The following is a 13,072-nucleotide window of genomic DNA, read 5'->3' as shown; positions in this document are numbered from 1 at the left end:
TTTAATATTCATGATTAGGTCCACTCTTTACATATTCATGACTCTATTATTCATAAAATCTTATCCATGTACAACAATATTTAAATAATGTGTCATTTAAGGCAGTCCAAACATTTACAAAAAAAAAAGTCAAAGAGAAAAGGGATAATTGCAGAATGTCCTGCTGAAGAAGAAAAACTCCATCCTTATCCCAGTAATAATAGTCCATGTCAGGTTTCGTTAAAGAAGGGACAGTCATTTGAAGACCCAAACACATATCAGATCAATATGTACTTGTGTTTTGACAAGGTTGTGATTATATGTGCACTGACGGCACACTCTGGTTCAGTACCTGGGCTCTCATCAACTGGACGCTGGTCAGGATCTTCTTCTGATGACCCATTAAAGTGACTCCCAACCTCTGCATGTCACTGAGATGGAAGTGGACAAAGAAACCTGATTAGATAATTATGGAAATATGTTTAATTTAGTAAATTATGATTCATATTTCTGATTCATACTCCATCCAAAGACAAGCCGAGAAATCTGTTCAGAGAACTTAAAACGCACTCATTATTTATGAGACTACAGACATGTCAGTTTATTTTTTATTGGAAGCTGGTTTCCACTGTGGAATAAAGTGAGAGTACTGTAAGTACTGCAGGATAAAAGTCAGAATGTGTGTGATATTTAGAGTTTATATCAGAATTCCTACTTTATAAATTGCAATTCTTAGCTTATAATCTCAAAAAATTTAAGAAAAGGTCTGTACTGTGATACAAAAAGTCAAACTTTATATTTATTTATACCATGGTGGAAACAAGCCTCTATAATTATAATTATTGGAACTATCAATTCATTTATACACAAACACATCTACAAAACCCTTTCTATTGCTGTAATTGACCCTTTTCAATTTAATCATGGCCATTGTAACCATAAACATGATTAATTATGCAATTAACTGTGCAGCTCTAATTATGGGCTTTTTATGTTAAAAGATTCACAAACAAATGATTTGTAAACAGCACAGTTGCAGTTGGTCAGAGAAGAATGTTTTTTCTTACACACTATAAACCCTGAAGACATTACGGCTGATTTTATGAGCACATCTAATGAAGAGACTCTAATCAAATGTTTTCTAGAAAGCTAATTGCATTTTGTATAGCATTTGGTCCAAAATTGACCACCCACTGAGCAGTCAAGGAAATTTGGAGAAAACATGGAAAAATAGCCCTACTATACTACAGTATTGTTTTCCAATTAATAACTAATCAGTGTTTTAAGTTTTAGTATTTTTATCATTTTGATTAATTTTTATTTTTTTAGCTTTAACTTATTTTTTTATTGGAAGCCCATTCCCACCGCTAAAAAATAAAATAATAATAATTGCAACTTATTCTTGTAATTGCAACTTATAACACAATTCTGATTTATTTCTCGCAGTTGTGCGTTTACATCTCACAATTCTGAAAAAAAAAAAGTTGTGAGACTTTTATTATTTTATTCAATAGTGGGAACAAGCATGTTTTTTATTTCAGTTTCTAAAATTCATTGAAGTTTTTAAGTTAAAGCTTATCTCTAATACTAGTTAAAGGTAACAACACTGTGAACCAATTAGCTATTTCTTCACATAAACACTTCAAAATGGCTTCAAAACACTTGGAATACAGTGAAAAAAAATAGAAAGTAATGAAGTCATATGAGTTTGGAACAACATGCATTTAGTAAATTTTCATTTTTGGATGATCTAAACTTTCGAACATCTTTAGCCAATCAAATTGAGAGCATAAACTAAATGAAACAAGCTGTTAAAACTGATCTCCGCCAAGCTAGTTCCCATTTTTGTTTGAAAACAGGCATCGGTTGAAGTGTGCGATGTCTACAAATCCACTAAAACTGGACCAACAGGCATAGCACTGACTGAGCCATTGGACAGACAATAGACACATAGTCCTGAAACTCCATCTAATGGTCACTGGTCATCCGACTTGAGGAGGTGGCGATCAATCAAAGGCTTAAAGTCATGAATAAAAAATCTTGAATCTTGAAGGCACCTCCAGTCTGTCCTCCATCTACCCCAGAGCAAAGATTCACAATGCGGCATTGCATTTAAAAGACTTCATTTCTGCATTATAAGTCTGGAGCGCTCCATTGTGTTATGGTGTAAGAACTCAATCAACTCACTGTTGTTTCATGCTCATCACATGTCCTAGAGTCAGATACCCTCCTGCGGCAAAGTGGTCCTTATAACGGCCCATCTTAATGGTGTCCAACCACTCGCCCACAGATCTACAGCTGGTGAAATCAGGAATACTTCTGTTCATCAAAGGACTGTTTAGTCTGAAATGAGAGCAGAGGGAGTGAGAAGGCATTTGCAAGATATACCTTGAAATGCGGCGAGTGGGAGCATAAAATCAATACGAGTTAAAATGATATAGAAGGTGGGGAAGGGGGGCTGTAGATTTGGCCGGTGTGGGTAGATTAATACAGGGATGAAATCACTATTACTTTCCATCAGCGCATCTGGATATGCACAGGCAACTTGACAGGACATGCGCTCCAAGCTGTGCAATTTATACAAGTCCAATTGTGAAAGCAGAAGCGTTCTTTTTCGGTTCATGGCAGATCAATGTCAATATAGCACAGAGGTCTTTTATTTAACAGCGAATACATCAATATGAGATAAGGTTATTGGAAAATGTACACTTTCATCTTAAAGCGGCCCGCCCTAATCGCAGCCACTCGGATGAAACTTTCTTGTCAACTTTGTGAGACTTTTAAAATGGATCAAATCTGAAGCAGACAAAGTGCATTTGTTGGTTAAATCCCCAACAAAAGGCAGCATATCAATTGCTAGCTGCTAACCTGCACAACGTGTCAACTGACTTGAGGTTCTTGGGGTTCCGGATCAGCTTGTCCAGGACTGTGATGATCTGGCAGAATTTGGGCCTTTCATTGCGGTCTTTCTGCCAGCAGTCCAGCATTAGGGTGTGCAGTGCACCGGGACAGCCCATGGGGGCCGGGAGTCGGTAGCCCTCCTCTACGGACTTGATCACCTGCAGAAAAAACAATCAAACTGAGTTAAAATGTGGGAAATCGCACTGATTTGTCTCGCCAAAATGATTCCAGTATGGCTGATGTTTTGCTATATTTGGAATGGAGTCGGTGTGCCACTGAGAAGGTGATCAGCTACACCTGATTGAGTTTACAAGGGGGTGATCCTTTTTGCAACTCAATGTTGGAAATTGTTTTTTTTTTTTTTAGATTTTATATTAGTTAATATTTATTTTATTTCAATAACGGAAATTTAAGTTAACTAAAATAACCCTGCACTATTCTGAACATAGCCAATATATAGTGTCGATTAGACGCACATCTCTGTTGGTCAAGTTCCAATATGGCCGTTCTCCGTATGACATCACTTCCCACATCACCACTCCATAACTCCATACGTCACTGGAGGAGGAGAACTTCCTATAGGCAATGGCCTCCGGCGCTGTCCAGCGGATCGGGATCTTCCCTCCCTAAAAGCCAATGAAGATGGAGGGACACAGATTAGGGAGACAAATAACCAAACGGTGCATGAATTAACACCAAAAGCCCTGTTGTAGAGTATGCTCCTGGTTTTATCACTCACACTGGTGGTGTAGGCTGCATCAGGGTCGTCCTCCAGCACGCGTGACAGACCGAAGTCTGAAATCTTGCACACCAGATTACTGTTGACCAGAACGTTCCTGGCCGCCAAGTCCCGGTGGACATACCCCAGATCAGCCAAGTAAGTCATGCCAGCTGCTATGCCACGCAGAATCCCGACCAGCTGAATAATGGTGAACTGACCATCATGTCTCTGTTTGGAGGGAAGAAAAACAAGATGAGGGAGAGAAACTGTGAAGTTGAATTTCGGTTCACAGGGAGGTTCAGCGAGGAGAAGCAAAACTATAGAGATATACGAGAACAAACACAAAAATGTTTACATACCCTCAGGAAAGAGTCCAAGGAGCCGTTCTCCATGTACTCTGTGATGATCATAACCGGCTTGCCTTGGTAGAGAATGCAAAAACACAGAGAAAAACAGGGGAAAGCACACGAACAAGATGTCAGGAGATTGGAGAGGTGATGCAAGTCTGAGTGAAGAGAAACAGAATTGTGGGTTTTCTTCAGTTTTTTACCCAACTATAAGCAACTTACTGGGTGAAGTAGTAATGTAGCCTACATACATATGTATGTTTTAAATTGAGTAAAAAAAGATTTAAGAAAAACTGAATGTGTGTGTGTGTGCGTAATATATATAATATATATATATATTCTTATAAATTATTAAAGAACTATATAATGTAATTTGAATTAATTACATTACAAATAATAAGATCATATATTATTTTCTATTAATTTTAAGTAAAAAGTAGAGTAATTCATTTTATTTATTTCAAAATCCCTTTTCTTAAATTTTGTACTTACTGAAATTTTGTTAAATCAATCATAACAACTGAATTAGTATAAAAATGATGTATTCTTATAAAAATGTATTTACATTTTATTCAATGATATAGTCAAATTAATTTGTGTATGGGATAAGGCATAAACATTATGCTACCTAAATGGTATTGAATAATTTTGAACAAAATAATGTGCTTTGAAAATATCCCATTAAGAAGCGCACTAAACTGATAGTCTCTTAAAGCACTTACTGCGGGTAACAACCCCCTCCAGGTGGATGACGTTGGGGTGATCAAACTGTGCCATGATGCTGGCCTCGCCCAGGAAATCTCTCCTCTGTTTCTCTGTGTAGCAGGCTTTGAGAGTCTTCAGAGCCACCGGGATATCACGTTTCCCCGGCAGCTTCATCCGCCCGTAACACACTTCCCCAAACTCTCCTGATGTGTGCCAGAAAACAAGATCAGACAGTGGACAGTTCCACTCATGCTGGATTTGAATCTGACTAACACTTTTAACCTTCACAATGAAATTCACATGACTACTGACTGTTTTGACATTAATAATAAAATGATGTGTATATATACAGTTGTTCTCTAGAGATGTTTAGCATTTTTTTAATAAGACAAAATCTTAAAAATAAATAAATTAATTGTAAATCAAATAAAAAATAAGAATCTTATCACTGCCCTAATAAAACTTCATTATATATATATATATATATATATATATATATATATATATATATATATATATATATATATATATATATATATATATATATATATATATATATATATATATATATATATATATATACATGATTATGGTCTACTACATACGGTAATATATTTTAAAAAAACGTATTAAGGAAAATATTATTTGTGTGTGTGTGTGTGTGTGTGTATCAGTGTTATTTTATTTTTATATTTATTTATATTATTTATTATTATATTTTTTACACTAGATTTTATCATTTATCAAGTTGAAATAATTCTAAACATCGAAGATAAATTTACGTACTAGTGCATAGGATAATATGAAAATTAATATGATTTTTATGTGTATGTATGAGTGTTATTTTTGTGTGTTCATTTAAATTGTGTTAAATTTTAATTTCGTTTCTTTCTTTTTTTACATACATATGTCTAAAAAGTTTAAGTTTTATATATTTTATTTTATTTCAAATAATGAACATGTTTTTGTTTCAGGGTTTGTCATTCTTTTCTCAAAAAAAATGATAAACAACTTGCATTTTCTATGAGCAAAACTTTATTTCCTGTGGATCTTTTTCCAGGCATTTCTCATGTATTCCCCAGATGCCCAGGTGTATTTCACATAATCACCAAGGACAGTTATACCTGAACCGATGATTTTCTCTATTTTGATCCTGGACGCTTCAATTTCTCTGGCAAACTCATGGACAGCCTGGCAGGGGTCCTCATATGTGTGGGGATCAATATAAAATCTGGCTTCTGGAAATGATACTAGAATAAACAGAATTAGCATTTGGTCACATATTGCAGCATAAAAAGCAATTTTCTGTCACAGCCACAATCACTGAAGGGCTCAGGCAGTAGCTACAGCAAGATACTGGACCAACAAAGCAATAGTTTCCTGCCTAAAATTCATTAAAAGAAAAATCATCGGAGGAAAAGAGTGTCTCTCGTACCATGGCCATTTTGGTAGTGCATTTTCTCCTCGTCTGAGTCCTGGAAAGCTTTGCTGTACCCACAACGTCTGTAATGCAAACCAGGAGAAGAAAGAGAAATATTGTGTGTTTTTTTAAACAGGGCCTTGTCATATACAACCCACATTAATAATATTCAAACAAGAATGTAAAACTTAATTAACTTAATATTCCCTTCAAATGTGGATAACAAACGTCCTCCGATGCCTTATATAGTATCAACAGAAAAGTGTCAGTTCACTGATCAAATTCATTATTTGACACAAACTTTAAGTTGCTGTCATCAAAAAGCAATAGAGCAAACAGAGACCGCCCACTTTTCAGTGTTTTCACATTCATTTTCTCTATAGGTTACAGAAAATTCTACAATAAAGAGTTCATATCATGATCCAAACCAAGCAGCTCTGAGATCAATCATATTAAAGATTTCATTTCAAAGCAAACAAGTGTTTTAAATGACAAAAGAATGACAAAAAACCGCTGAGTATAAGATTGCAAGTATTAAATATAATAGAACTTGATAGCAAAATATTTAAACTTATGCAAACATTACTTGATTCACAATGCTTCATAGGAGTTTTATGATATTTTGGAGTGCTTTCTATTATATATAATCACTTAACCAGTAGGTCTGTCTTAAAAGGTAGGTCTCAGGGTTGCCAGGCTTTCACAAGAAAACCCACCCAACCACTACTCGTTTTGAGGGGGGCCCCAGGTAAAAATTGCATTCTGGGGGGTAAAATGCTCATTTTTTTGGCATGGTTCCCCTGCTAAAATTCGCATTACAGGGGATAAATATCCTGCTTCAACCCATGGCAACAGTGTTAAAGTGTCCCAGTTCCACGGGAAAACCACAGACTTGGCAACACTGTTAGATCTGTCAATACAATTTCTGTATAGAGAAAATGAATGGGATTTTTATTTCTGGAACTCCACTGTTGCGCTATATATGACTTAGGGACATTTTCACAGTGTTATTAGTCCAAAATCAATCATATTAAATTCCCATTGTGAGGTATGTGTTTCAGGGTGAACATGTACATATAGTCCCATGAAACTCTTTCATAGATAATTACACAGATGTGTTTGAGTGGAAGGGAAGCTAGCATGAATATACTGACAATTTTACTCACCCTCATAACATGTATGACTTCTGAAGATATGTTTAACAGCAAAATATTTCACCTAAAATCTGAACTCCACCCTCTTCTTGGCACGTTTTTAAGACAAATAGAGATATCTGATTTATGAATAGATCACTGTTTTGAGTCAAATCTTTTCAATGAATTATTCAAAAGTTGAGTTCATTCAGTCAGTGATTCAGTCAAATAAATAAAGAAATAAAGAAAGTCATACAGGTTTAGAAGAGAGAAGAGTGAGTAAATGACGACAGAATGTATTTTCAGATGAACTATCCCTTTAACATATGTAACAAAATAAAGCAGGGCAAATGAATGCAGACAATTCGAAGTACTCCTCTTGCCGTTTTCTGCAGATGACAATGGCCAGTAATGTCACCAGTGCTGTTACCAAAGCCATGCAGATCCAGATAATGGTTATGTTGGTATTTCGCATCGGAGCTGGTGGAGAAAAACAGAAACCAAATATCAACACAAACGCGTCATTAAACACTCTGAAACATCACGGGTTTTCTCACAGCAAGAAATGTGTGTTTCTGTTCAATGAAAACACAAAGACCTGAAACACATGAAAACAGTCAGTTTAAACTGAATGTATAATGTATACATTTGTATTTTTGGTGCTTGATATGCCAGTGGAGATTCTGTAAATAGGACACTGATTTAACACACTATTAATATAAATGAGAGACAATAGGATGTTCTTAACACAAATATACCATATAATTTGATTTTCAATTATGACATTAAATTTAAAAATTAAATAAAAATTATGACATAAAAGCTCACTTCTTCCAATATATTTTCATGCAGAAAATATAAAAAAATATATATACTGTATACTTTAAATATTTATATAAAATACACATTTTAATAAATGTAAAAATGTACAATTAAAATGTAATTTGAAATATATAATTATATTTAAAACAATAAATTCATTTAAACGTACATTTAAAATATTCATAAAATAATATAAATATGTACTAAAACAAATAAACATTTCAACTATACCATTTAAGAGAAGAGATTAAATGTACCATTTCATTCAATCTTCTCTTTATTTTAGCGTAATTATGACTCATATTATATTATAACTCAATATTTTATTGACATGTTCATGCATTAAAAATATGAAACATTATTAAATTATTATATTAACATGCATTATTATAAAAAATATGTAACAAACTAAAATTATATACATAAACATAAATACATATAATTATGTAAATGAATATAAACATTACAACTATGTTCCTAGAAGGAATAAATTAATTAAAAAAAAAAGTTTTATTCCTGTCTGTTGCACTGGTAATAATTCAACACTCACTTGCTTTGCCCGTCTGTATCTCCACTGACTGGCTGAATCTCCCACAGCCAGCCGAGGTTCTGGCCCGAACCTGAAAGATGTAGCTTGTGCCGGGCTTCAGACCTGAAACTTTAGCACTGGTGTTCTTTGACTTCACTGTAGCATAAATGTGCTGTTCGTTGTCCTGTGAAAACGGCCAAATAACAATGAGAGGTTATATTCAAATAAAGAGTCTATTTAAGGTCATTTATGTAAATGCAATCCATAAATATAGACAGTAGTGGACAATTCACACCAGGACCTGACAAAATCATGTTTTGAGACCCAGGCTGGAGGATTGGAACGATTAAACTGAAGTGCTCACTAATCTGTTAACATTCCCCGTTTCACCTCACTGCGTCCGTGAACTCTGTCCCCTCCGAAGCATTACGCTTTGTTAAAAAGCCTTTGATGCTCCTCTTCTGTTCCCTGAGGAGATCGCCAGCACTGCACATCCATCAAAAACCACTTCATGGTCTTTGTTAAGCACCATTCCCCAGGAATCAGCACATGGGCAGCAGCTCGGCAAACAGGGATTGCACGTAAATCATATTTACATAGCAGCATTGTTGACTAGGCACTGTATACTAATTCTCTGTCACAGCTGAGATCTCATTTGCGCCATTAGGCAGCAAAGCTCCCGGCTTGCGCAACAATTAACTTCCCTCCAGTGTTTGGCACGGCTCAGTATGTTTGCCTTCAATGTCACTTTAAATAATATCACCAAAACAGTCTGAGAGTGCTATTGGTTGGTAATTTGCCTGAGCTGTCAATAAATCAAATGGTTAAACTATATTTGACTCCAGGCTAGTCTATAAAATGTGACCCTTCATTAAGCGTCACTCTTCATCACTCTGATGAAGAAACTACCTTTTCATAATATTTAATGTCATATTCTAATATGACTCCATTGGGCTGCGCAGGTTCGTGCCAGAAAAGAGTGATGCTGTTCTGACTGGCATTTTCCTGTCGGATGGCCATCACTTGAGACGGAGCTGTGAAAACAAAGACATGTGGGTTACTTCAGTAAGTCAGCAGAGTCATTTTACAACAGTTTTAATTATATTCTATTACCATTTTATTTCTGATGGAAAACACATACTGTATACTACCAGCTTTAGATGGTTTCTAGCTGATCGAAGCTGGTCGTTTATGCTTATTAGCTGGTTGTGGTTGATTGGCAAATATGCTAGCTAGTTGCTCAAGATTAACATGTAAAGGGTTAGTAGACCACCTTCAGATGATCAGCTAGACTAGATTGCTGATGGCACAGAGGTTAACCTAGTTAGGGATGGTGCCTAAACTGAACTTGCCATTTATAGTCATTACGTCATTCAAACTAGTTTAGGTGGTTAATCAGCTAGACTAGATTTCTGATTGAACATACTGTAGGTCATCCTGGCTAGGATCGGCAGACAACCTTGACTAAACTGTTCAAATCTGGTTATTCATACCGATGGTTTCAAAACTGGTTATTTAGGCTTATTAGCCGGTCAAAACTAGTTTACGTGGTTGGTCAGCAAGACCAGCTTGCTCATGGAGCATAGGTCAGCCTGGTTAAGATGAGTAGCGAGACAAGCTAGACGATGGAGCAGAGGTCAACTTGGTTTGGGCTGGTGCCTAAACTGGTACCGAAACTAAAGTGTTTAAAACTGGTCATTTATAGTCATTAGCTGGTTCAAATTAGTTTAGGTGGTTGACCAGCTAGACAAGCTGGATGATAGAGCAGAGGACAACCGGGTTAGGGGCTGGTAGACAACCTTGACTGAGCTGTTCAAAACTGAACATTTATAATCATTAGTTGGTTCAAACTAGTTAAGGTGATCGATCAGCTAGAGGATGAAGCAGAGGTCAACCTGATTATGGCTGGTAGACCACCTTGACTAAGTTGTTCAAATCTTAAAACTTGTTCAAAAGTCATTAATGGTCATTACCAAGTTCAAGCTAGTTAAGTTAGTTCATCAGGTAGATTACAAGCTAGTTTGGCTGAGATTAATCTACATTGATTAATCTGTTTAAAACTGGTCATTTATAGTCATTAGCTGGTTCAAATTAGTTTAGGTGGTTTACCAGCTAGACTAGCTAGATGATAGAGCAGAGGACAACCGGGTTAGGGGCTGGTAGACAACCTTGACTGAGCTGTTCAAAACTGAACATTTATAGTCATTAACTGGTTCAAACTAGTTAAGGTGATCGATCAGCTAGAGGATGAAGAAGAGGTCAACCTGGTTAGGGCTGGTAGACAACCTTGACTAAGCTATTCAAAATTGTTATTCGTGATCTTTGGCTAGCTCAAACTAGTCTAGGTGCTTGATCAGTTAGATTAATAGCTGGTTTAGTTGAAGTCAACCTGATTATGGCTGGTAGACCACCTTTACAAAGTTGTTCAAAACTTAAAACTTGATCAAAAGTCATTTATGGTTATTACCAAGTTCAAGATAGTTAAGTTAGTTCATCAGTAAGATTACTAGCTAGTTTGGCTGAGAGTAACCTACATTGATTAATCTGTTTAAAACTGGTGAATTATGATCAATAGCAGGTTCAAATTACATTAGGTGGTTAATAAGTTGGTGGGGACTATTTCAACCTTGTCAGAACACTTTGGCTGAGGCTGACCAAGTTTCAAAACACATCATGGACAAGTCAGCTAGCTTTTGACTAGACTAGTAGGCTAGAGCCTAGTAGATTAGACTAGACCACAGGCTAGTAAGGCCTTGATTTTCAATTGGCAGTGTTTTAGGAATTATGAATGGAATCAAACTTAAGTGACCCATTAGTGTCTCCTACCTGCCTGGTTTGTGGTGATATTGACCGTCACAGACTTTGGGGGCTCGTTGCTCAAGTGCGTGACTCCGTTTAGAGCAACAATACGGAAGGTGTAGTTACTGTGAGCGGCGAGATTCAGAACCGTCACCCATGCTTCTGTAAGTCCCATCTGTTGAGGGATAAAGCGCACCAGGGCTGCTCCTGTCCGGGCCACCACAATCCCATTCAGCCCAGGTCCTCCTCCTCCAACTGTCCCACTAACGGCTCCATTGGTGTCTGCAGCTCCTCCATTGCCATTCCCCACCACGTTACCCCCTTTGGCACCCACCCGACAGTCCTCACACTGCGTCCCGTCTTTGTCGCACTTCTGGCAAAGGACATCATAGATGACATCACTGCGTCCTCCTGGGTCCAAAGGTGAACCCCACTCCAGACTGACCGAGGTGCCGTTCACAGATGAGATGATGTTTACTGGAGCTGACGGAGGTCCTGCGGGGAGGGTGAAGTTGGACAGTTTCTTAATTATAGGTTAATTAGTGAGGTTGAGGGAACTGGTGGTTATCAGGCTAGCTGATCAAAAGAGAATGATTGAATTTGCACTTCAGTAACCACGCGACCCCAGTTCAACATGTAATCTTGTCTTGAGATTTTTCCACTTTTTTTCCAAAAAGTTATATTTTTGGTCCCAGAAAGTATTGTGAGACTTAAAGCACCCTTAAAATAGTATTATAGTTAAATTATTTTCAAAATATTTATTTTACAGATTGCACAAACAAACATTTTTAAGCAAAGTATAAACTTATACAAAAATATTTTAATAAATTTTATTTTTTCTATTTTATTTTGTTTTATTTCTTTGATCAGGCATGCAGATCAAAATAAAATAAAATAAAATAAAATAAAATGGATATTTTTTGCAATGATCTGTGGTAAATCTACAAAAAAAATACTGATTTAAAATACTGAAACTTCTAAAATTGAAAAAAGTAAAGTGAAGTTAGCGAAGAGAAAAGATCCCGCAGTATTTGAAATCTTTTCTATATTACATATGTTATGCATTGACATTCATATATGTGTTTTAAAATTATTTTCTGGGCGACTGTATCTAAAAATGAAATCAAAGTTGGAAGATTTCTTGGTTTGATGATTTGCAAACATGAAGACTCACTTGTGCAGGGAGAAGCAGGGGGATCTGTAGAGGAACGATAGAAGTTGGCATCACAGGGGCAGGCTAGAGCTGCTCGAGTCTCAGAGTGACTGTGGAGGGGACATTTCCCACAGAGCTGATCACCTGCCACTGGCTTGTAGAAGCCCACCTCACATGCTAAAAGTAAAACACAGTTTAACAATCTACAATCCATTGCTTCTTTGTTGCTTAGATGGTCAGAAAACTTTTTTTAACCGTATTTGGTAACATTATTTGAACAAAATGAAGTGCAACAAATTGTGAACAAGCAGTGCGACACTGTCACTCTTAAATGTAGCGGTTCAGAGTTTCAACAAGGACAACAAGTATATGGGTGAGGAATCTGAAAGAAGAATTGAGAATTAACATAGAGTGATAGCAAGCTTTTTATCTCCACTGACAGAAACCCCAGGGAGTCCAAAAAGTATTCCTTCTTGCAGTATTTATCCTTGTCTGTTTTCTCTTTTGGCTTGATCCAATTAATCCTTCCCTCCCTTGATGTTTTTTTGAAAAGCTCCTGAGTT

General features: G+C 36.4%; 1 protein-coding gene across 4 annotated transcripts in view; it reads right to left on the bottom strand.

Moving 5' to 3' along the window:
- Positions 1–239: 239 nt before the first annotated feature.
- LOC132119667 (ephrin type-A receptor 8-like) overlaps positions 240–13,072 on the bottom strand; it is a 69,211-nt gene continuing 56,378 nt past the window's right edge. Inside the window, exons 4-17 of one of the 4 annotated variants that reach the window (XM_059529824.1) lie at positions 12,531–12,686; positions 11,384–11,851; positions 9,467–9,591; positions 8,579–8,741; positions 7,581–7,686; positions 6,089–6,156; positions 5,778–5,903; positions 4,671–4,856; positions 3,961–4,022; positions 3,620–3,829; positions 3,357–3,506; positions 2,869–3,038; positions 2,167–2,322; positions 240–410 (exon numbers count right to left, since the gene is read on the bottom strand). In XM_059529824.1, coding sequence (XP_059385807.1) covers positions 296–410; positions 2,167–2,322; positions 2,869–3,038; positions 3,357–3,506; positions 3,620–3,829; positions 3,961–4,022; positions 4,671–4,856; positions 5,778–5,903; positions 6,089–6,156; positions 7,581–7,686; positions 8,579–8,741; positions 9,467–9,591; positions 11,384–11,851; positions 12,531–12,686 — 2,261 coding nt within the window. In that variant the 3' untranslated portion in view covers positions 240–295. Of the gene's footprint in view, positions 436–2,166; positions 2,323–2,847; positions 3,039–3,356; positions 3,507–3,619; positions 3,830–3,960; positions 4,023–4,670; positions 4,857–5,777; positions 5,904–6,088; positions 6,157–7,580; positions 7,687–8,578; positions 8,742–9,466; positions 9,592–11,383; positions 11,852–12,530; positions 12,687–13,072 lie in introns of all 4 variants that reach the window. The other 3 variants (XM_059529822.1, XM_059529823.1, XM_059529825.1) reach the window with 3 other exon arrangements.

Source organism: Carassius carassius, chromosome 38, assembly GCF_963082965.1.
Source record: "Carassius carassius chromosome 38, fCarCar2.1, whole genome shotgun sequence".
Classification (NCBI taxonomy): Eukaryota; Metazoa; Chordata; class Actinopteri; order Cypriniformes; family Cyprinidae; genus Carassius; species Carassius carassius.
The sequence above is the reverse complement of the archived record's forward strand: the minus strand, read 5'-3'. Positions and strand labels throughout refer to the sequence as shown.